This window comes from Tetrao urogallus (genome assembly GCF_951394365.1).
Source record: "Tetrao urogallus genome assembly, chromosome: 5".
NCBI classification, from domain to species: domain Eukaryota; kingdom Metazoa; phylum Chordata; class Aves; order Galliformes; family Phasianidae; genus Tetrao; species Tetrao urogallus.
The window spans coordinates 53,714,046-53,738,205 of record NC_136818.1 but is presented as its reverse complement, the minus strand read 5'-3'; the positions used below and the strand labels follow the sequence as shown (position 1 = coordinate 53,738,205).

The window sequence follows — 24,160 nt, the reverse complement described above, 5'->3', positions numbered from 1 at the left end:
TAGCTTTCTCACATGGAAGAAAATGTGCTTTCAGCCATATTAGGTACCTTTATGGGGTCTTTGCATTCCCAACTGCCTCCAGGAAAATCTAGATTTCTTTTTATGGGCTTCAATATAATCATCTTCTCCTTAAGTATAGAAATATTTGTGAAGTAAGAGTAGGTCGATTTTAATTCTGCTAGTTCTTGACCAAGATTTTCTTTTCTTTCAAATTAGGAGGTATATATTTTGGTATTTATTTACTGTCCAAACACCAGATGGGTATTTTTTGGTTATGAAATATTAACAAAGTTGTGAACATAAGATATTTTGGAATGATTTTTCAGGAATATGAACTTGTTCTTTTTGTTGTGGTGTATTTTTTCCTGGGTACTAAACCTAGCAGGAGTACTGAGCTGCTATTAGATCTTGTAACCCAACCCCACTGGGTGGGATTGTGCTTTTGGCGAAGCAATTCCTGCTTGATTTGGTCTGAATACAGTTGATACAGAAGTATTGTCTCAAAATATGATTTTTCAAGGTCCTTATGTTGAGAAGTAACTAATACAGTAACATTCAGTGGGACTGAAACTACTGAATTTGCTGAGTTCTTCAGATATCCAGGTATCTTCAGACCACAGTTTCTGTAATGGACTTAATGGTAATTATGGCACCTCTACTTTCTGCAGTTTCTCACTCTATAAATTGACAGGCCCCTGCTGCAGTTACAGGAATGGGTGCTATAACTGATGATTTGTATACTGTTACCAATGTCCATGAACACTTATCTGATTCTGGCCTAAAATGTGCATCTCAACATTTGTTCATACCTTGGAGTTGGTGTCCTCACTATCGTTGTTTAATCTTTTTTAACTGATAAGAGAGCGTGCTCCCCCTGGCTGTGGTTAGTGAGCTGCTTTCAGTTTAGTGCAGTGGGGATAGCATCAGAGCTTGATGAGCCTCTCCCATTTTCCACCACATTCAACAGAAGAATTTGTTCTTATGACTAAATCCAAGCCAGCTGAGGTCAATGTTTTTCATGTTGATATAAGCATCGAAAGTGGAAAACCATTTATTTACACTAATAAGTAGAGAGATTACTCTTAGCTCATAGTCCACGGCTGCTCGGAGGCAGTAGCACGCTCCTAAGGAGTGCGTGGCAGTCGTGTAAGAAAAGCAAGTCTGCTGCATGTGCACTTGTTTGCATCTCTGTTAGGGGTCCATGCTCCGGAGCCATTGAGACTAACTGTGTACCACAGTGTAACCACAGTGGGGCAGCAGAGTGAAAGGAATTGAAATATTCAAAATATTTCAATCCTTTTTTTCTTCCATTATTACTGTTTTAGTTGTGTTTTGATATTTCTTACTGTCATGATCTGAGTTTTATGAATTTACTTTGCAATCACTTGACTACTTGCAAATCACAGCTCACTTGAATCCATTGTATCCCCAGTAATGATGTTATTCCTTTGTTTTATTATAATTTCTTTTGTGACAATGGATTTTTTTCTTTGAAGAGCTGTTAATTTTAAAAGAAGTTAATTTTACAGAAGTTCAACAAAAGTCTGCATTATTATTATGCACCACTGTACCATTGCACAATTGAAGAATTGATCTTGTTTTGAATTTACATAATCTCACCCTAGGATTAACATATTTTACCTACCTTATGTAAAGGCAGTCATGACAGCAGGCATAAGGGGACATGCAAAGATAGAAGTTGTCTTTGCAGAGGAAGCTTCCAATTCATGGTAGTTCAGTTACATCTTGCCAAAGATTTGTGCTGTTCAAGCTATGTAAAATGAGGGAAAATGCCTATATTAAATGTTTCTCTGGGTTCCATCTTGCTGTAGATTTATTAGTTTGTCCTGTTTTATTATTCAGAATTTATTATTTATTATTCAGAATGCTTTGTGGGCATAAATAAAGAGTGAGTTGCCTATCCAGAATTATATAGGAAGTCGTTGGCATATTTTACTAATGAATCTCTGTCCTATGCTTTCATCACAAGTGCATCCATATTTTCTCTTTTGATAGAACCTTCAGTGAGACAGCAGGAGAATTTATAGAATTATGGACTCTTGTTTTATTTTATCCATCAGATTCAGTATTGTTCCTCTTCTCCACTTCTGCTCTTTGAATCTTCTTAATGTTCTTACAAGGTGGTGTTTTTTTGTTTTTTGGTTTTTTTTTAGTGACTCTGGTTCAATCTGGTTATTTCTAGCATGGTATTTATGTAGCTCCTAACTCCTATTGCTATTGTATCTGAACAGCTTGCATCCTTTAATAATATTTGGTGGAGAGATACCGTTGTTCCCATTTTATGGATGACAGATTTCAGTTTTGTTTTGGAGAAATGAAATTTCAGGTGTATGGTAGTCTGTGGCAAGGATATTTCTAGATCTAATTTATGCATTGATGCAAAGATTAACTGAGCTGTTTTTCAGACTAATTTGGTTATAAGATAAGCTATTTAAACAAAGTGTATTCTAACTCTACCAAGAATGCAATGTCATAAAATGAAGAAGAAAAAAGCCAACAGGATGTGTCTGCAAAATCAGGCTCTTCTGTAAAGTAGTTTGAAATATGTTTGTCAGGATGAGGTCATATTAGGTAATCATTTAAATTTGGACTCCTAGTGCTACTCTGATGGGAAGGAAAAACAATCTAGGAGCTGACTGTTGATTTTTTTTTTTTTTTTTTTTTCATAACTTCATTATTAAGAAACTGGGAGATTACTTAGTTGTAGTGGGACAGTATCTTTGTTAGAGCGGAGGATATACCAGAGGGGATTTCTAAGCCAGAAGGCAAAAGTGCTGGATAATAAATCAAAACAAATTTTACACTTTTAATATGATGAAAATATGATTTGTCATTTACACAAGCTTCTAGGGAGGAATGTGTGTTCTAGACTTCTGCCACCAGACATTGGTTTTTCTGGAAGATGTTCATGTTTCTCATGTTTCCCTTCTCAGTAGAAGGATGACTGAATAAAAAAGTCAGGCTCTGAAATAATTTCTTGGCCTTGAAATGTTCATAACTATACAGATATTTGCCAGTTGTTAATTGAACTTGTTTATTTTTGTGCTGAAGCCTAGATCTGATATTAAGCCTTCATTGCATCCTACTGCCCATTGCTGGACTGCAACCTCTGACATTTACCTGGGCTGTCAAGAAGGTTATATTTTGGCAATTGATGCTATGAAATGCAGTGCTTCAATTATTCAACGAAAACCTCTATCTGGTAAGAAATAGCTGTTGTGTGTTTTATTCATGTAGGGAGGAAGACAGAAAGGACTGTGAAGAGTTTTTTGGCTTTATTCTGTTGTGTAACCTGCAGAAATTGTAATGCTGTACTGGAGAGCTATAAGAGAACCGTTTTCCTTTATTAATAAAGTAAACATGTCAGAATTTCTGTTGATCTTCTAAGTCTTTAGCATCCTTTAATTGGCAGTCATTTTTCTCAGCCAAAAAAATTTAAAGAGCTCTAAATACATTAAAACCATTTGATAGAATGAACGATAATTCCAATAACCTGTATCTTATTAACAGCTTTATTAGATTAGCTTCATACTACTAATATAGCAACTATACACAGTCCTTTTACAGCTAGTTAAGTACAGTAATTTATTTGCTCTTGCAGGGCATATTTTGGGTTCTCCTCACTTGGTATGTTAGCTAATGTTAGAACATATCTTTGAAGACTCACGTTTAGCATGATGTGGATTAACAACACAACTGAATGTAATATAAAGTTTCTTAATATAATTCTTTGAGATCAGCAGTTACATAAACAATTTTCTAATGAAAAGAAGGCTGTAAATGCAGTTAGGCTAAGGTAGAAGGTATGAACCACAGAGAGCGGGCAGAAGATGCCTCTGGCTTAAAACAAAGCAATTTACTTTTAAATTATTCTAGAAAGCTTGGCACGTCTTGGATTGATTGCAGCTTGCTAAGGTAATTTGTCTCCCTAATGTGTATTCCCTTTTCTTTTTCATGGGGACATTTGGCATGCTGGTGAGTGAACTTTCCTGGCAACAGCAGCCCATTCCATACTTTTTTTTTCCTAGGAACCCTGAAGTCTCACCCCAACTCTCTGCCATGTGCTGCTCATACAGAGGGCTTCCAAAATGGATAACAGATGTGGCCAGCATAAGCAGTTCTGGCAATGGCAACCTATACTCTGTCGTCCTTTGCAGGGATGGGAGATGTCAGTCCTACTGTGCACATGTAGTTCAATGGTTTGGTCAGATGGTAAAAGGAGCAGTAGAATGTGCTGCTTCTCAGACTGAAAGTGAGCAATATGATGTTGCACACCAACATAGAACTTTTTCTCTAATGAATGCTGACTTAGAGTTAATAGACAGACTGACAGTAACTTTGATTTTTTTTTTTTTCTTTTGCCAATTACATAAATGCTTTTAAAGTGAGGCAAGTATTCCTGACTTTTCCAGAGTACTGTATCTCTTTTCAGTAAAGAAATGCTGCCCATAAATAAATAAATAAATCCAGCATTACTTTTCCACTTTTTAAATTGTCACTTGTAAAACTCAAGAGCTGCAAGTCATCAACAAGAAAAGATGAGGTGTGACTAGATTTTTTTTTTGTAGAAAGCAACAAAAATATTTGCCATCTGGGCTTTAATTTGGCCTATATGTTCTTCTTTGTGTTGTGTCCTAGAACTCTAACAAATGTCTGTAAGCATATTGTATTAAAGGTTCTACATAATTTAAAGCATTCAGTGTTTCTGTTTAGCAGAATACTTAAGTGTGTGTCCAACTTTAAGCACTTCTTTTTACAACTGTCAACTGAACCAGAGAAAGACGGGTCAACAGTTGAGCTGTATGATTTTAGTGGTCTTCTCCAAATGTAATGATTCTATCAGCGTATGAAAGATTGTGCCTGCTCAGTTATAAAAATGACAGAAAGGATTAATACTGGGAAAGAACACACGTTTTTATTTCAATATACTAAACCCCACTTTCTGTTCAGTAGACTGGAATGCAACTGATATTTAGTGGAATATTGACATATAAACAAGGTTAATGAGATAAATTGTTTTTTCTTGTGCAGAACAGGTACGTAAAGTATCGGACATGTTGGACTACATTCGTAGAGAAGTACAGAAAAAGAAAGGTATTTCTATATTCCAATTAAGCTAGTCGATTTTTAGGCAGCATCAGTAATGGCTGAGAGTAATAGTATGTGAGTGTAGTTGGAAGTTTCTGCTTAGATGAGCTCAGATCATCCTTGCCTCTACAGATTGATGGCAATCATTATTGTGTGTCTGACGAATAACTAATGGGCTTTCAGTTAATACCCAATGAATTGCCTCAGGAAAAACAGTGGCAGTGAAATAATTTCGGTTATTTCTGTTCCCTACTGCTTAATTTTAATAACTGTAAGAAGTTGTAATTTAGTTGAGTTAGGATTTAGAGGGTTGTTTCAAACACTTTGAGTTCCATAGTACAAAAAAAAAATTTATATTTTAGAGGAAGTGCAGCACAAGGCCACAAAGATTAGCACAGAGTTGGAATGCATGACATAGAAAGATGGGCTGAAAGAACTGTGTTCATCTTGAAGGAAAAGGGGGATTTTGCTATTGTTTCAGCTACCCATTGAAAAGTAGTAGAAAATATGGAACCAGACAGGTAAAGGATATAGTTGACACCAGCAACATTTCTGGGTAGATAATAGGAAAAAAATAATCAAACTGAAGGTGGCCAGATATTTGGACAGGTTGCCCAAATAAATCATAGGATTTCTTAGTAATATTCAGGCGTCAGCTGGATATTACTCTGAACAACATGCTCTAGCTTTGAAGTTGTCTCAGTTTGAGTCGGCCCTGTGCTGAATGGGAAGGTGGGTGTATCAGAGGACTTCTAGGGTCTGTTCCAGCCTATATCATTATATGATTCTCTTACTGACAAACTTAGTATTTATCTTTGTAGCTGTTCTGCAGCATATACAGAATTAAATGATTTCTCCAATCAGTTTCTAGTTCATCAGGCCACAGTAGTATTGTCACTTCAAATTATGTATACCCACCTTATCCTTTATTATCATAGCACAAAGGTCAAGAATTACATAGACAGTAGAATATTTTTGCTCTCAAGTAATCAACTCTTCCAGATTTAATGCTGAGATACATTGCTGCAATAAATTAAACTATATTTTGTGTTGGTCTTCTGCTCGTAGGTGGCAAACCAAAGGCCCTGCAAAGAACAGTTGTGTTTACCATGGCATTTTGTAATGAGGGACTGTACACAGCTGGAATTGTAAGGCATCCTTCATGGTCTTTACTTACTAATATGATGTCAAAATCAAAGAATATTCATATTGAATACATTTACAGAGTTCTCTTCAAAGACAAGCTAGAAAAAAAAGTGGAGGGTTGCAGAGCTGTAACAATTCTCTCTGGCAGAGTGTGTTCCTTCTTAAGGCTCGAGACAAGAAATCAGGAGGGGGCAGGGTAGGAAGAGATTCCACTCTTGTAGTCAAAGTGACAAAAGAGGATAACCTATTTTTAACAAAGAACAGTACTCTAGAGGAACAGAAAAGTAGAGAAAATGGCCAGGAGATTTGTCTGTCTATTTTGTGCAAAATATACTTCAACTTTTAACCCAAACTCATGATGCCATTGTTCATTACTGCTTAGAAGTAAAACATTCTTATATTGTCTCAAAAAAATACCCAACAAAATGAAATCTTAAACATTAACTGATTAGTCCTTTCTTATCAGACATAAACTGTTACTAAGACTTGTGTTAAGGATCTCCTCAGTGGATTTGTTATTCAAGTAAGAATCCTCTGAATAGAGATGTAATAAAGGCAAACCAGATTGTTAGAGATGATATACTGTTAAAAACTTTAGAGGTTTTTAGTAGTTCTTGCTGTTAAGTTTGCCACTTAGAACTAATGTGGATTTATACTTTTCTGCACAGGAGGGCATTTTATACTTGTATCGTATCAGAGATCTCCAGTATGAGATGGAAATCTGCGCTGACATCTCAGAGCCCATATCCACCCTCATATTCTCTCCTGATTACACAATACTTCTGATTATTACTGATCAGGTATAGTATTTGAGATAATAGCAGAACGTATGAGATGTTCCTGTGATGCTATGTGTGTGTTGGTACTGCTAACGTGATTGTGTGAATCTGTGAAACTTCCATAATGCTATCCCACAAGTAAGACAATTTATACCAACAGTAAACTCAGTCGGTGCAGTGTTTCTAACAAAAGATTGGAAGGATTTTAATGAAGCATAGAACTGTCTTCTACAGATGGTTGATTATAAAGTACAGTTGATTCTTGTAGTAAGACAGAATGGGGTGTTTAAAATCATTTCATTAAAGAAATTTTGAAAAGAGAAATATTTAGAAAATCTGACTAGCTGAATAACTATCAAATGATCCTCAGCAAATATAGGTTAATAAAATCTGTAAAACTCGTGAATTCTACTGGGCAGTTTTAAACTAAGTTTAGAAAGAAATAAAAACCTCTAAAGAATTAAGTTAAGGAAAATGGATATTTTTGCTGAAGTGTTTGAAAGCTTTTAATGAGATGTTTCATAGCGCTGTGGTGGATCAGTACTTTTTATTTGTCAGGGGACAATCTATTCTTATGAACCTGCCCACAGTGGAGAAGCTGTCAAACTCCTGAATGCATTCAGCAGTTATTTGCTGGCTGCTGATTTCCTTACTCCAGGGGACAAGTACTGTGTGGTAAGAAAAGGCTTTTTTTGTGTATCTGATGGTGAGGTTTTTTAGGGAACCAATATATTGCTAAGGTGCAAAACCAACAGCCTTATGGAGGCTGGGTCTGGATTGATTTTTGCTTCAGTGGTATAAATACCTGTTAAAAGAAGTAAATGGGGTCCAGTCAGGTATGGCCTATAAAAAAAGTATAAAAGAAATTTCCTTTGAGTGTAGGGTGGATGCAGATTGCTAAAATGTCATACTGTTTCTGCTGTTGATTTCTGTCAATCACAGTTTGTCTTGAATTCAATTTAGAGAATAGATTTTAAATCAAGGAGTTTCCTACTGATCCTTTAAGCCCTCAGCATAAATTGTAACAGAAAGAGTTGCCTACCCTGGGTCCAGAGGCAAAGAAGACCTTACTAATTGGTCTGTCAATTCTGAAAAACTCCTTGCTTTCATGCTGTCTTTGATTCCTGTAAGACATATATTTTAGTAAGTCTGATTTGTCCCCTGGCCATGAATTCTTTGTGTGGGTGGTGTAAGAACATTGGAGTCTTCAGTTTATTGAATCTGTTTCTTTGCTAGCACAGCAATAATACATTTTATTTGCTTCAGAATAAGTACAGTGAGGATTGATTGGCCTCTGGCAATACTTTTCTGTGAAATTATAAAATTGTCTGTATACAAGCAGATCAACTGTAATTGTTTTTTTTTGTTTTCATGTGAGGAAGTGGAGACCTCTTCTTTGGGACTTTCCTGTGTGAAGAAAATTCCAAGAGTGGTTTTTTTTTGTTTTTTTTTTTCTGCTGACAGAATGTTGAGAGTGCTGATATTGATCCATTTTGCCCTGCGTTGTCTCTTGCTGCTTAAAGGCCATTCCTACACTTGCAGCAGTTCACAAAAAATATTAAATATTTTCTTTGCTCTTGCGGCAGCTGTACTTAAAGTAGAAGCCAAATAATTCCAACTGAAACTAGGAACTCCTGATCTGCTACACTGAGACAGTAGCTAAATTTATATCCTATAGAAAATCAATGGCTACTTCCAGATAATGTGGTTATTCCACGCTTCTCTGATTATGTTTTTTGTCTCTTCAAGTCTGTAACAATTTCAGGTGAAGTAAAAGTTTGGCTTCTGGAAAATGGGACTTGCCTCAGCGTGCTAAACCTTGATATTGAGGTACACACTAACTAGAAGCTTATGTTGTAAGAAATACTTAAAATTTTCATTTCAATATTTTTGTTTTATACTAAAATATTGCTCAAAATCAGATCAGCCGATTTTGAGAAAAGCTAAATAGAATCTTTCAATAACAAATGAGGGATTTTATATTCAAGAAGGTTTCCTTGAACTAGACACAAATTTAACTCAGAGAGCAGAAAAGGCATTTCAGCCTGATGTCCTGGTGTTCTGTTTTAAAGAATTCATTTGTAAATAATTTGTGTGGTATTACTTTACTAAATTTGTACTTTTAATGTATGTCAAAAATTGACAGGAAATTTTTCAAGTGCATGAAAACTGTCTTGACTGATCTAAGTAAGAAACTTTAAGAAATGGCTTGATTTCAAACTGATAATATTTTGTCCCAACTTAAGATGTATTCAAGTACTGAAAAATCCTGTGGATTTTTTTTTTGTGGAATAGATAATTATATTTAGATAAGTAGATATAGAGCATAAGGAGAAGTGCTTATGATGTCTATTAAAATCCCGCTTTCTAATAATGTAGAGGTAAATCACATTGATTTTTATTCTCTGAATTTTAGAGAGTTGTAAATACTAAAAGAAGTTGCATTCTAACTTATAGCATGATGTCCTACAACATGATATGGAGCTTTGAAGTATCTTTTATTTCTCAATTAGGCAACGGCTATGGCTTGCTGTCCCTCTTCAAACAGTGTTGCTGTAGGAACAAAAGGGGGTCAAATCTATTTTATTGACATTACCGAAGTTGAAGCTCCACGGGTTGTTCACAGAATTTTTCTTTCCAGATTTCCAGTACTATCTTTGCAGTAAGTATGCAGTAACAGGGGCAGGAATGGTGTCAAATTATTGCTTGAATAATGCAGTTGAACACAATTTTTGAAGTTTTTGTTCTAAAAATGTCAAAGTATTTTAACAGTTTAAATATTTGTTTCAGCAATACTTTTTTTTTCTGAATTACTTACAAGAGTACTAGTACCACGATTTAGATGATCAAAATATAATATTGTATTTTTAAGGAAAGTTAAGGGAGCACTAAATACATTGATGCATGAGATCCTTTCTGACAGATCACTGTATGGAATAATTATGTGCACTGTCATCTATCTGGACTTAGAGGGTGATTTCTCAATGAATAAAAATTCAAGGTTTTGTGAAGTTAACTTTAAGCCTTTGAGTCATCCCTTCTTACATGGTAGTTCCTTTTGTTACAATTATTAATAATTCATTTGCTCACAGTTCTTGAATTTATCCATCCTCCTATAAGTATCTTTTGTGACCTAATAGTCTTACTCTTTATTGCTGTTGTTTTTCAATAATCAATATATGTGAGAGTATTTTCATTCTGTCTTAAAAAAAAAAAAAAAAAAAAAAAAAAAAAGGATTTGAACTGCTAAACATTAATATAAATCTGCTTGTTTAGGGAGTCAGATGGAATCTCTTTTCACATTTACCTAATGTAAAACACCAGAAATAGATACAGAAAGCAACTTACTAAAGGGAAATCAATGCAAATATAATAAAAATAATATGAAAATGTCCAGTGGTTTTATTTGAAATAATTGAACTTCAGAGAAAGTTGATAAAATAGACTACCTTGGGTACTCTTAGCTTTAGATCAAACACCTGCCCAATCAGTGCACTTGTAGCACTGGCTCTGACTCTGTGAAACTAGAAACTGAAATTTCAGTTGTGTTTATGCCCTCAAGGAAGTCAGCAGCTATGAGGATGGAATTGCGAACAAAATGTTACCCCTTTATTGACTGTATTGAACTGTTTTTGGAGCATAACATTCAAAACTGGATTTGTACTTGGTTTTTTGTTTTCCTTAGTTATGATCAGAGTGGCCAGTTCCTCATCATTAGAGCTATGGAAGGATATATCTTTATTCTAGATGCTCGGCCTTCAAAATTATTCCAAGTTCTTGGATATGTAGGTAATACATGAAACAACATTAATTACGTCGTGTTTTTACTATTTGTTGTGTTTTAAATATACTTGCATGTCAGATTAAGCCACCCTCCTTCAACTACTTAAATTTAAGGAGGACTAATTATAAAAATATTTTTCCTATCGATTTCCAAAACTAATTATGTGCTGATAAATCTCTTAAGATCTCTTTGGCTGATAGTGTGAGGGATTACACTAATTATTGATAGGTCATGATGTCTGAGTGCAATTTCTTGTTAGAAATGCCCACTACTGACCTCTTTCTCGTGGGGACTGCTGGAATTGTTCAGTTTGGTGGTTGAAACTGAATAGTTAAAAATGATGAAATTTTAACTTGCAACAAAAATTGTTCTGTAAATCTATAGGTAGTCTCTCAATTCCGGCAACATACTTACAACTCATATCTGTGCATGTAGATTGTCCAATTAATTCCAACGGACATTATTTTATGATCTTAATAGGTTTGATTTCCAGGATAATACTTGGAAAGTTCATATGTTAAACTGTATTTAGAATTACATCTCCTTAGATAATCTAAATATGCCTGATAATGTTCTCATTTTCTGGGTGATCTCTTAGAACCAGACATTTCTTTGCTTTATTTGGTGGTTTATCAGCAAATTGCCTCAAACTTGCTGAAACTCAAGCTAGATGTAAACTGAGATTTAAATGTTCAGCGTAACCAAAGCACTTAAGTGCTCATCAGTACTTCTGATATCAAGTTGTGGCTTCTCTGACATCTTAATACAAATTTGAAACAGTCTTGTTGTGCAGAGCTGTATTCTGTATTCTCCATTTTGTTTCATGTAATATCTCAGTAAAAATAATGTTACCATGATGTAGTAATTTGCTGGTATTTCAGTGTTGGCAGGTGAGGTGCTGAGTCTTTCAGTAGTTTCTGACTTCAAGAACAATGTAGTTGAAGTGATGGTGCTTCTGAATGTAGCAGAGATCCAACAAACAAGGCTGGAAATTTTTTGCCTGTCATCAACACTCATGGAAGGTATGAATTGAAATATATATTTTGTGATGCTTTTATAAGACTAGAATAGATTATTGCCTTTCATTACCCAAAATACTAGCAGTCTTAATCTCTTCCTTCATCTCATCTGTACATTCTTCTGCACCACCACTTCTCTTATGGCTGCCTGGAGACTTAAAGTCAGCTGAATTGTTTCAGTAAAAATACTGTGATATTTTGAGCAAAATGCAGGGAAAGAAGGAGGAAAGTATCTTACACGTAGAATCACAAAGCAACCACTTTACTACTACCACTATTGTTATTGTTGTTATTATTACTACCATGTGGAAATTCCCAAAGTCAACCACTAAGAGACCTTGTGCTTGTCATTACCTACATGCAGACTAAGTATATTAAAGTGGAATCTATCCCACCAGCCTCTTCATAGAATTGTAACAGATATATATTAGTTTGTTAAGAACATGTTAAAGGTCAATATTTCTCAAAAAATAATTATTCTGTTCTTATAATTTTTCTATATAGAAGCACCAGGCAGAAATTCCACTGTATTTATAAAATATTAACTTGTAAACCCAGTAAGGAATGTTACAGAGAAACATTCCATGAGAAGTTCTGCACAGTGATGAAAAGGGAAGAAATAAAGAGAATTAAGAATGGTGCACTTCAATTCATCTGCTAAAAATCTGGGCTGTGTATCTGCAGTGTGCAATGTGCATATTGAGATATTAAAGTTAGAATATCTAACTTTAGATAGATTACAAATATAATATGGGGAATGAAGTGAAGGGAACCTGTTTGTGTTTCACTAAATTGGATATCCCACACTAAATTTTCAAATGGTCGTGCTTGGTTTTATATGTGCAATTCTCAACTGTACAATGTCAGTAATTTTTCTGTGCACATCTGTGGTGTTGCAACACTTTTAAATGAGTCTTTTTTTTTTTAAAAGCAAATAGACACAAAATGGACTCAACTGCTGTAAGTGATCATAGAACTTGTAATATTCTAGGAATGCATCGATTTGGGGCACTTTCTGGAATCAGATGTAAAAGTAAATTAATAGCTGTGGAAGGACTTAAATGCTTTAACTTAAATAAGGCACAGAGTAGGTCAGTGTTGCACATGGTGTCCTCATCACACAGCCAGTGCAGGATAGTGCGCTAACAGTGGTTGTCAGTGACAGTGTGAAGTTCCACTTTCACGTCTCTTCCATCCTTGAATTTCCAAGTGAGCAATACTGCTCGAGGTTACATTCATGTCCCCGTCATGTTACAGAGAAAGAGTAGTGCAAACCCATTATTTACATCATTCTACTCTTGTATCATTTACATTAGATGCTACTGGTGACTAGCAAAGCCTTTTGTGGAGAAAAATGAGCTCTAAGTAAGCCTGATACCAATTATTCTGTTAGATATTTACTATATTTTTACTATAGTATATATTATAATATATACTATATATTATTTATTGTTCTGTCTAGTTATTTACAAGTAATTTTGAAAAGGGCTTACAACTCAATCTTTCTTAGAAGTAATCCTCAATGATAGTGTTTTCTCTAAATATACAACATTAGTTTTTAACCTAACCTTAGTCAATTAAATTGGAGTATGATTTTTAAAGTTGCTGAGAATCTACATTTTTTGCATCAGTCTTAATGTCAAATGTCTCTTGAAAGCTCAAATTAAACAATCAAGAAGAATAAAATGCCCTTTTGAAAACAGTGATTTGAGCCTCCGTGCAAACTAATTTGCACTGCTCATGTAATACCTAAGAAACTGGTTAAATCAGACAAATTTTTACTCACTGTGGCTGAACTGTTGATAGTACTTATTCAGAACTAATACAGCTCTCTTGGTACATCACTGCAGTGTGCTATATTTGCACAGTTAGTGTTTGAAGCTACACATCTTAACTCAGTCTCCTTGAAAACAATTCATGCTTACTCTTTGCTGAGACTGATTGATTTACAGTAGTGGTGGTGATGTCTCTTCCTCTTTATTTTATCAATCTTTTAGGAATTGATAAGTATGCTAACGATCAAGGAATGCTAAATGCTAGTGCCATTAAAAAGGAGCAATATGATCTGGAGTACCCTCTGAGTTCAGCAGTCAGACTGAAGGATAACATTGTTTATGGCTATTGTACCTGTGCACCTTTCATCTGTAAATACAATCTCTCTAAACAGGTAAATTCCCAAAAGTTGTTTTACTTTGTCATGGTGAAGTACCAGCTAAGAAAGCTCATATATGAAGTGAATATATGACAGGGCATTAGCTAAAAAACTTCTCCACACTTAAAGCATCTACTCCATCCTTAAATATCAGAAGCCTGGCATAACAAAGATCTTTGTTTTATGAAAGAAAAAGCCAAATTCTTGTATGTAAAACTCATGCAGCTTGCAGGCATGTGGTAGACAACCCACAGCTATTGTTAGTCTCCTCAAAATGGCATGGATATGTCAGTTATTCTAACTGCTGCTAATACTGTTTGGTTGACAGAGCGTTTTGGAAGATCCACCAGTATTTTTATCAGAAAAAGTAATTCCTACCAATCAGTTTGGATCAGGATTCATCTGTTTGTCACCCAACAGCCGATGGCTGGCTTCAGCCGCAAAGGATGGTGTTTTGTTCATCTATGATACTTCTACCATGGTAGGTGGGCACAGGCTTCGTTTGCTTTTCACCTGAAAGACCTGTGAGAGCTACTTTATTTCATAGTAAACTCTTTCTCACTTTATATATAAAGGTGTTTCAGAAAAAACTTCTGAACACGAATTGACTCAGCAATTGTTTTTATAATGAATGTGAATATGATCACATCTATTAATTTTCTTCTCCAGTAAGTTTTTGGGTTTAAACATGAGTTTACTGATCTTCATCTCCAACAAAATCCATATACAAAAATTGTTATTATCTCTAGTAAAAATTATAAACTTGTGAACTCTAGAATTTTATATACTTCATATTGACACTTCAGATAGACCTTTATCTAAAAATAAAGCAGTATAATTTAGAGCCATTATCCATTAAGAAGTTATATTTGATGAACTGTTTCTGACTTTTCTAGGAGCTACTTGTTCAAAACTATTGTCACTCATATGAAGGAGGGGGAATCAGATCTGTGGTATTTTCACCAGATGGCAAATTCATCCTGGTCAGTGGTGAAAGTGACGGTGCCCTGGTGTGTCTGAAATGGAAGTATGTATAAAGTGGCAGAATAAGATTGATGGTATAAATTCTGGGATCTGGGCAGACTAGTTTTTGCATCAACCTGTGATTCTGAACTTTGTTTTGGTTAGTCTCAAAATAAGGAGAACTGGATTGAGTTGTTTGGTACAAAAGTCACTCCTTTCAACTGTAGAGGTCTCTGCAACTCATGACATTGTGGAGAACATCTTGCAATTTGAGTGTGGTTGCAGTACAAGATATGAGTATCTTCTGATAAATACACATATTACGGATGGTGGGCTTTTCTTGTCACTTTCAAATAAGCCATCTGAAAATTTCTAATTTCTGTAGAAACTTCATTTAATTCTTGAACACCAACAGCATTGAATCGTAAGTAAAAACACTGTATAGGTCTGTTTAAGAAAACTTAATAGATGTGTTACAGAGAACATTTTAAAATTTCTCAGTTTTCGTAATAAAATTTCACAAAAAAATTTATCAATTCCTTTATTATTTAATAGGAAGATAAAGGAAATGGAAGTTAAGGAAGCTGATTTGCACTGGCAGTCTCTTCTTACTATACTGAACAAGTCTATTTTGGATGAAAATGCTGTTTTAAGATGTATGGCAGGATGGCAGACTGAGTCAGAATCCACATCAGAATCGGTTCCAGAAGAGAAATCTGAGGTATTTTCTTAATTTTGGTGAGAAGAAAACATATGGTCATTATCCTAAAGTTTTATTTAAGTACTGTCTTTAAAAAAAAAGAAAGAAAGAAAGAAAAATAAACTCTAATCTTTTTATGTTAGTAGAAGAATACCCCTGGCAGGTTGGCTATGGTTAATTACTAATTCATGGAGCAGTATTACCAAGAAAATTAAAGTTCATTGAAAGACAACTTTCATGTCTTTGCTTTTATTTGTTGTTTTTCTCATATGAAGTTGTCATTCACAGTGTAATATTACTGCTATACACTGTGGGTTGTTTGTTGTATATTCTTCTGTTGAAATAAAGCAGGGCAGTGATTACAGAGTTTAGTACAGTCATTCCATTATAGTCAAAAGTCTTTGCATAATAGCATAGATTTGCAAGATCAAATCTAGGAAATGAATATATTAATACCCTCTGGAATTTGGTGGTGGTTCCTTCCAGTGTAAGTGATTTATTTATTCATTTTCATTTCTTGTTCTCTTTCCTTCCATCTAAGTACTTGGGATGAATTTTTATATCTTTGTTTCCAGAAGTCACCACTTGAACCTTCCAGTGCAGCGGTGACAGAAGATGGAAACCTTGGAAATTTGCATTCAGGCAGTACTAGTGAAATGACCTGGTTATGTCAGAAAACAGAGAAGGTATTTTCATACCAAAGATTTCAAAAGCCAGTAGCCATTTTAGGTGCTGAATTATATGCTGTAGATGAATGTAGTTTCTAAAAATGTAAGGGTATTTTTTAAGTGTTTTAAGGCAGACACCTGAAAAACTTTCTTTTAAAAAAAAAAAAAAGCTTTAAAGACCAAGGGAGCATTTCTACCCATGGAGCAGACTTGATAACTAGAAAACTTTCTCCCTTTAGAAACCTATGAAGACATTTACTTCCCAAAGTGTCAAAATGTTGCATAGAAGATCAGTACGAGAAACCGGGAAGGTGTTCTCTTCTTGTCAGGGGCCATAACAACAAATTCTACAACACTATTAAACTATAGTCAACAATATGACATCAATTGCTAAAAAACCCTGGGATTTATTTCAGGTTAAGGGTGAAGTAAGGATGTTATGTAGCCTAAGTAAAAATGCATGAAGTATCAGTTTGTAGAGAGGGGATTAAATGCTTCGAGAGCCTGTATTAAGTATAGATTTTTTGCTTATTCAGAAATATGAATTTATGGATTCTAGGAGGTTGTTTATGACATGAACCAGAGCAGTGAGTTTTGTCCAGCTTTTGAGGCTGATTGTATCTCAGAAATGACCTCCCAAATTGTGATACAGTTTCACAAGTGGCAGATATCAATGCACCTGCCACTGAAAGTAGAATCTTCTCCATCCCACTCCCAGGTGTGCATTCTTGTTTCTTCTTAGATGTTGCCACTCATGTTTTGGTTTCTGCATTATAATTTTTCATGAGAGATCTATGTGACTGTGCATCCACAAAACTTCCATGTATAATTATTTTCCAGGTACAGGTGATAAGAAGCAAAGTTTAATGGTCCTAGATTGGTGTAAGATGCTTGTTAATGATTTAGGAAATTTGCATCTGACTTAGAGGATGGGCTCCATCCAGTGTAAGAATCATACTCCGGTTTCATGCAGTCAGTAGCCACCATCTTACATAAAGCTGTAAAACTATTCTAGAAAGCAAATTCTAGAGTTGGAGAGCAATTGTGTAATTTTCTCTAAGAGATGAATCAAAGAACACTGTAGCAGCAAACAAAATTTCTCTGCTTTGGGAACAAGTAGCAGGTGCTAATTTACTTCAGTTTTTATATATCCCACTGAAAGTGCTTAGTGATAATGAAAAATCTAAGGAATGTTCCACAGCTAACAAGTTCTGGGAGTAGGCTTTACCCAGTTCAATGTGCCTGTAATCATTTCACTTGTGCTTGCTTTCTTCTTATGTATTTTAAGCTCTGCTGTTTGCAATGTAACCTGGTTGTACAGTTTTTCTCTTGAGCAATTCTAAGAGACATCCTCTGAATTAGTATTATGTCTGTTTCACTTATTTCCCTCTGGCTTTTTCTTTTCTGTACAGATAATGTTTCTTTAGATTGTTTCAATGTTATTTTTCTTCTCTTTTTTGTCTTTCAACAATATATTTGTATGTTAGGTCATTAAGGAAGAAGCTGAAAGGTTTGCCAACCAGAAGAAAGAGATTCAAATGGGAATTAAGAAGCTGCATAAAACTGTGAGTTTTTAAAAGGATGATGACTTCCTTACCAATTCTTTTGATTTGTTGTGTTTATTTTAGTAACTTGACACAAATCACCTGTTTTCCACCATTTTGTTTTTGTCCTTTTATTTTTATTTTTTAAGACCACTTATTTTATGGCTACCAGCTCCAGTGCTCTGTTACGGTCCAGACATTTTAATAATCTCTAAGGATGGAGACTCCATGAGCTCTCTCAGCAACCCATTGCAATATTCCACCACCCTCATAGGAAAAAAAAAAAGAAGCTCAGAACCTCTCGTGTTTCGATTTGTGCCCATTGTCTCTTGTCCTGTCACTAGATACCACTGACAAGTCTATATTTCTGTTTATAATGTATTTATATATACTGATAAGATCAATTCCTCCCACCTGTTTCCCGAATCTACTTCTTTCTAGTAGTGACTGATGACTGTGTTGAAAAGAGTGCTTTGTGAGCATTTGCTCAACAAGTATCTGATAGAACTCTTTGCATCTGTTCTAGTTTCCACAGAAATAAACAGGAGGCATTACTTAACTTAAATCATTTTCTCTGATAGTAAGTTTTATAGTTAAGAATAGCATTTCATCTATTCACATTCAATTAATTTTTTTGCTTATGCTTATTTTATACATAAGATCCAGAAAATGATGCATGAAAATGAACAGGTGCCAGATATTGAGAAACTGGGACAGCGGGAGTTCAACCTGGATATGGAAGAGCAGGAAAGAGCACAAGCAGAGGCTGAAAGAGAAGTGGCCAGGGTATGATAGAGGAGTGGGGACAGGGTGCAGTGGGGGAATGTTTTAAAACCAGTAATGAAAATTAAAGGGAATAATTGAAGAGCAAAGAGAGTAGTCTTAAAATTGCTGTTCACTGCTGAGTAGAAAGAAAAAAAAGAGTATTTAAATCACTTACTGAAGTAGATAAAAATGTTTATCCAGACACTGCTAACTGGCATATGATCTATGCCAGTAATTGTAGTTCTGACACTGTGTCCTTGGGAACATTGCTTAAGTTCTTAAAATTATTCCTGTCAGTATCATGTGATACAAGTTTTTTGGAAAAGGTAGCTGTGATGGTCCGATATAATGAAGTATTAGTAATTCTTTGGATGTGTTTATTTCACTAACTTGATACAAATTACCTGTTTTGCACCACATCTTGTTATTCTATGTTCTTCATCTTGAAAGATAAGGGAGAAGATTGAAATGGAGATCTTAGCTAATTGCTACTTGCAGGATATCATCAAACATGAGTGCTGGGATTCCATGTGTGTAAAAGGACGGGCAGTTAAGGTAACCTCTGGTTTCTACCTAATTTTCTGCACTAGTTTATTCATTCCTTTAGGTGAGAGACAAACTAAATAGCTGTATGACACCTGTCTGGTTTACATGTAGTGTGGGAAAGAACTTCTTCCTGGGGCTTGTGCAAATTTTTCATTATCTCTTTCTCTGAGCCTAGCTAATTTTATCTTCCAGGGTTGATAAGAGCGCTGATAAGCAAATTACTCCTTAATTCCTTGATCTCAAAGAATATTCTTGTACGGTTTTGCTAAAGGTTTAGTAAATATTATTTTTCTCTGTGTAGTTGGTATGGCTTTACTATGCAGAAGATAACAGCAGAATTTAGCACTATTTTTGTCACTTTTGAGCAGAGGGACATTAATTATACTGAATTATCGAAACAGTGGTGGAAGACCAAGTCATTTTAGAAAAATCTAATTCTGGTAGAATTCCTTGGATAAAGAGGCTGTATCCATAAATTATTGAAGGGAGGTAAGAAAAAAATAAAATTTAAATTTGTCAAACATTGCCACTACCAAAAAGGCAAGTGATTTTTGACTTTTTTTGCTATGTCTGTTATTTTATTCCAGATTTTTAAGAAGTCATTGCAACTGTTTAGCATGCATGTATTAAACAAATTAATTAATGGGTACTTTATGAAGACCTTTCTACTTTGTTTTTTTTTGTTTTGTTTTCGTTTGAGCAGTGTTTCCATATAGCTTGTGAGGTGAAGAATTATCCCCTGAAGAAACGCGATGAAGAAGAGCTGAGAACTTTGGAGAAAGTTCTGCACTTAAGGAAGTTTGAAGCAGCTAATCTTAAGGTTACAGTCTGTTCATATAATCACAGAATTGCAGGGGTTGGAAGGGGACCTCTGGAGATCTAGACCAACCTCTCTGCTCAAGCAGGATCCCTAGAGTAGATTACACAGGGAAGTGTCCAGGTGTGTTTTGAATGTCTCCTTTGAAGACTACGCAACCTCTCTGGGCAGCATTTCAAATCAGGATGTTCTGAACAGGCGTTTTAATTGTTCTTTACAGGGACACGTTTCTTGCTGTAAAAATTGTCCAAGTAAAAATAAAAAGATATGGAAAGATGAAATGTGTTTTTTACTCAGAACAAATGTATCAATATTACAGAATTGTGGAGTAGTTGAATTTGCAAGAGCCCTCTGGCAGTCATCTGCTTCAAGCAACTTGCTCTGGGTCATGTCCATTCAAGTTTGGAGTATCTCCAAACATGGTTTTTCGTAACCTTCATGGGCAACTTGTTTCCGTGTTTGACAACACTTACTTTAGAAATGTTTTCTTGTATTTAAATTAGGTTTACTATATTTTTGATGTGCAACCGTTTTCCCTTAACCTGTCAGTGGATACTGAGAGAAGTCCAGCTCTGTTGCCTTAGGTCCCCACTGTCAGGTTTTTATACTCATCAGTAAGATTTCCCCTGAATCTTCTTCTTGAGGCTTAATAATCCCAACTCACTCTGTTTCTCCTCATATGCTTGGTACTCCAAATTCTTAATTGGATATGTGGCTCTTCACTGAATTTGCTCCAATACACCTTTGTGCTGCAGAACCCCACAACTGGGACCAAGTATTCTAGATATGATCATTATGACTTATTTTGATTTCTGGGCAAGGTTTATTTGCTGAATATGACCTCTAGAACACTTTTATGCAACTACCACAGAATTGTGTGCAAAATAAAACAGTTTTATCTTTGTAATATTCAGGTTCAGAAAAAAGTTCTTGAGACTAAGTCTGAGGCTGTATTATTTGAAGAAGAAGAGAATACAGGAGAAGTCATGGCTGGTGATACTGCATCTTGCTGCCTGGATGGAAGTCTGAGTTCTCAGTATGGTGCAGACACATCTATACTTTACCACCAATTGGACTTGCACTCCAGGGAGCAGAAAGTCAATCAAATAGTATTACTGAAGGTGACTATAAATTTGTGTTACTGCAGTGACACTGTAATATCTGTTGGTCCACATAGAGGTCACAGCCACTGTTAGATTCTGGGCATAATTATACTGCACAATGGAGTGTTGCATAGATCTCTGATCATGAAAGCTGGTAATTGCTCATCATTTCATAGATTCATAGAATGGCTTAGGATGGAATGGACACTAAGACCCATGTATTTCCAATACCTTTGACATAGGCAGAGTTGCCACCTGCTGTATCACAGTGCTCAGGGCTCTGTATGATCTGCCTTGAATGCTTGTAGGGATGTGGCATCCACAGCTTATCTGGGCAACTTCTTTCTGTGCTTTACCATCCTCTGAGTAAAATCTGGGATTGTCCCAACCCAAGTGCAACACCTTGCACTTGGCTTCCGTGGGCCCACTTTCAAGCCTCTGACATCCATTCCTTCTATTGTGTCAACTCAGCTTAGTGTGGACTTGCCAGCTTAAGTCTGGAAGAAAAATGTTTGTACAAAACTGGTAATCCAATTTGAGGGTCTTTGTAGTTGTTCACTAGGTTAAGAGTTTGTATAGATGAAGCTAGCTTGTACATCTCAGCATGCTCTCTTAAAACTTGTCCTCTTTACCTATTACATGCTGCTGATCTAAAGATGATGGGGTGGATACTTAAAACATTTCTTTTCAAACTTACCATGCCTTCATTAGGAGCATTTAATATTTGTTATTTATTATTCATAACATGAGATTCTCCTACTTCTTATACCCTAGCCCCAGTGCCTTTAGTGATAAACATGATAAAAAATTGTTTTCTAGTGATGATAATTTACAAAGGTAGAAATGGTTAAACTAGCATTAAGCCCTGCCTCCTTAGAGCTATTTGAGGCTGTTAATGCGAGCAGACCTTAGTGATTATGCATTATAATATATGAAATCTGGTAGATATACTGATGTTTGAAGTAGTTGAGGGAGAAACACGTGGAACACTTATCTTTTGAATATAAGCTGGGATTTAACAAGGTGATTTTACTGTGTGGCTTTCAGGATGCATATTTTATCTCTAATTGTAGAAGCACTTCAGTGAGCTTGGTGAGTGACAGATGGCAGGCTAGGTATTGAGCAGAACCTTTTTTCTCCTCTCAACATTGTACCTTATCTGCCATCCTTCCTTATTACATCCTAACTCATCACTGTATTAGCAGTCAATTAAATAATCCTGAACACACATTTATTGTAATAGAAATTGTAGACATCTAAGCAACTCAAAATATAAAGCTTGATGATAGGACTGAATTTCTTTTTGTTTCAGTTTAGTAAATTGATGCAGCAGGAGACACACGCGATTTTCCTTCTTTATATTGTACTTTTCTTTGCTGAGTTCAATTGCTTAGGGTAAAGGAAGGATTTGTCTATTAAGGATGTATGCTTAAAAAATCACTTACTTAAAGATGTCATGCAGAAAATCACATTAACACATATCAAAATTACAAGCTACAATCCTTAAAAATCAGAAAAGTGTATACTTAATTCTGCTCCTTCACCTGTCTTTTACAGTCTTTAGAATTGTGTAATTTTTTACTTTGAAGCACCTTCCTTCAGACAAAGACTGCAAAAAATGGCAAGAAGGCAGCCTAATTTTTTTTTATTTTGTTTTGGCAACACTGTTTCTTTCAGAATCTTTGTTAAATGGCAAATACATAGTAGAGAAGGAATAAAAATTTCTAGGAAAAAAAAAAAAGAGAAATAGTAATTTGCCCACTTAACAAAGCTTGAACTCTGCCCTTGTAACAAGGAAGAATTAACAAGCTTCCCTGTCACACATGCGAATACAGACACCTATGATTCCAAAGTAGTATTTATGGAAGAATAGGACCTGTGCAGCATTGCTGTTCCTTGTTTTTTTGTTTGTTTTTTTTTTTTTTTGTATTTCAGGACATCATATACAAAGTGAAAACTGCTTTTAATAAGGAATTTGACATAGTTGCTCAACAAAAGGAGCAGGAGATAGCACGAATTAAAGAAAGAAACATAAGGATCCGAGAAATCTTGGGACAACTTGACCTCCAAGTGGAAGTGTGGGAGCCAGGTCTTACATGTGATGAGAAACCAGACCAGGTGTTTACTGTTCAGGATTCAGAGGTATCTGAAAAATAAAACTTTCACATTCACCTACACAAAAACAGCTGATTCTTTTTATTTCTAGCTGTTGTTTGTACTGAAAAGCATTAAAACAGATTGTGTCTGTGTACTTAAAATCACCCATCTGGCTCTTCTTCTTTCCTTCCCCTGCCTTCCCTTTCCTAAATTTTAAAGTAGAAAGCCCCTAATAAGTCACTATGAAGTGAACAAAATACTGAATTAAGCTTTTAATCAGTCATAAGTGATGGTAGAGTTTATCCTTGTTCTTGGTTAAAAGATTTGAACCAGTCTGGCAGGAATATATCAGTGTAGGTGAGAGTTTCCCTGATTTTTCTTCAGTCTCTGAGCTCAGCTTCTGGGCACTTCACAGTTAGTGATGTACTTCTACATAAAACTGATTATATATGAATAAATAATTGCTCAAAACATGACTAACATTAGCTAAAATGATGTAGTTCATATTTTAGCATTTTTGGAGCTAAAATATGCTTTTCATAGCTATTTCATAGCTTTTGGAGCTGTTCTAGAGAGCAGTTTTGTTCTTGATGTATATTATCATAGAGCAGGACTTAAAAATGTGAATATTAAAAATTATTACACCGTTTTTCCAAATGTTTCTGTCCATGTATGATAATGTTCAAAGAAAATGTTTGGAACTCTGACAAAGACATGATTTCCTACTTTCAGATTAAAGCTGAAAAATACTTGACTCCACAAGAGAGAGAGAAAGCAGAAATGCTGACCAGACTTGAAATGGAAAGACACCTTGCTTCTCTGGTACTTAAAGTAGCATCCATTGTACTGAACAGGCCACTGTTACTCATTTGTCTTATTTAATACTGTACTGGAATACACCACCAATGTAGTACAGGAGTATAAATGTAAAAATGCTAAGTAATAATGAAATAGGCCTTTTCTGCTTA

General features: G+C 35.3%; 1 protein-coding gene across 1 annotated transcript in view; it reads left to right on the top strand.

The window, feature by feature from the left end:
* CFAP43 (cilia and flagella associated protein 43) overlaps positions 1 to 24,160 on the top strand; it is a gene marked incomplete at both ends in the record, with an annotated part of 43,812 nt that overhangs the window by 8,570 nt on the left and 11,082 nt on the right. The window contains 21 exons of the mRNA XM_079536359.1: positions 3,073 to 3,223; positions 5,053 to 5,115; positions 6,178 to 6,257; positions 6,924 to 7,055; positions 7,593 to 7,709; positions 8,784 to 8,864; positions 9,548 to 9,696; positions 10,720 to 10,823; positions 11,700 to 11,840; positions 13,835 to 14,004; positions 14,318 to 14,470; positions 14,886 to 15,016; positions 15,508 to 15,673; positions 16,228 to 16,338; positions 17,808 to 17,885; positions 18,525 to 18,650; positions 19,080 to 19,184; positions 19,879 to 19,995; positions 20,907 to 21,113; positions 23,031 to 23,237; positions 23,925 to 24,014. Of these exons, the coding sequence (XP_079392485.1) occupies positions 3,073 to 3,223; positions 5,053 to 5,115; positions 6,178 to 6,257; positions 6,924 to 7,055; positions 7,593 to 7,709; positions 8,784 to 8,864; positions 9,548 to 9,696; positions 10,720 to 10,823; positions 11,700 to 11,840; positions 13,835 to 14,004; positions 14,318 to 14,470; positions 14,886 to 15,016; positions 15,508 to 15,673; positions 16,228 to 16,338; positions 17,808 to 17,885; positions 18,525 to 18,650; positions 19,080 to 19,184; positions 19,879 to 19,995; positions 20,907 to 21,113; positions 23,031 to 23,237; positions 23,925 to 24,014 (2,679 nt within the window). The remainder of the gene's footprint in view (positions 1 to 3,072; positions 3,224 to 5,052; positions 5,116 to 6,177; positions 6,258 to 6,923; positions 7,056 to 7,592; positions 7,710 to 8,783; positions 8,865 to 9,547; positions 9,697 to 10,719; positions 10,824 to 11,699; positions 11,841 to 13,834; positions 14,005 to 14,317; positions 14,471 to 14,885; positions 15,017 to 15,507; positions 15,674 to 16,227; positions 16,339 to 17,807; positions 17,886 to 18,524; positions 18,651 to 19,079; positions 19,185 to 19,878; positions 19,996 to 20,906; positions 21,114 to 23,030; positions 23,238 to 23,924; positions 24,015 to 24,160) is intronic.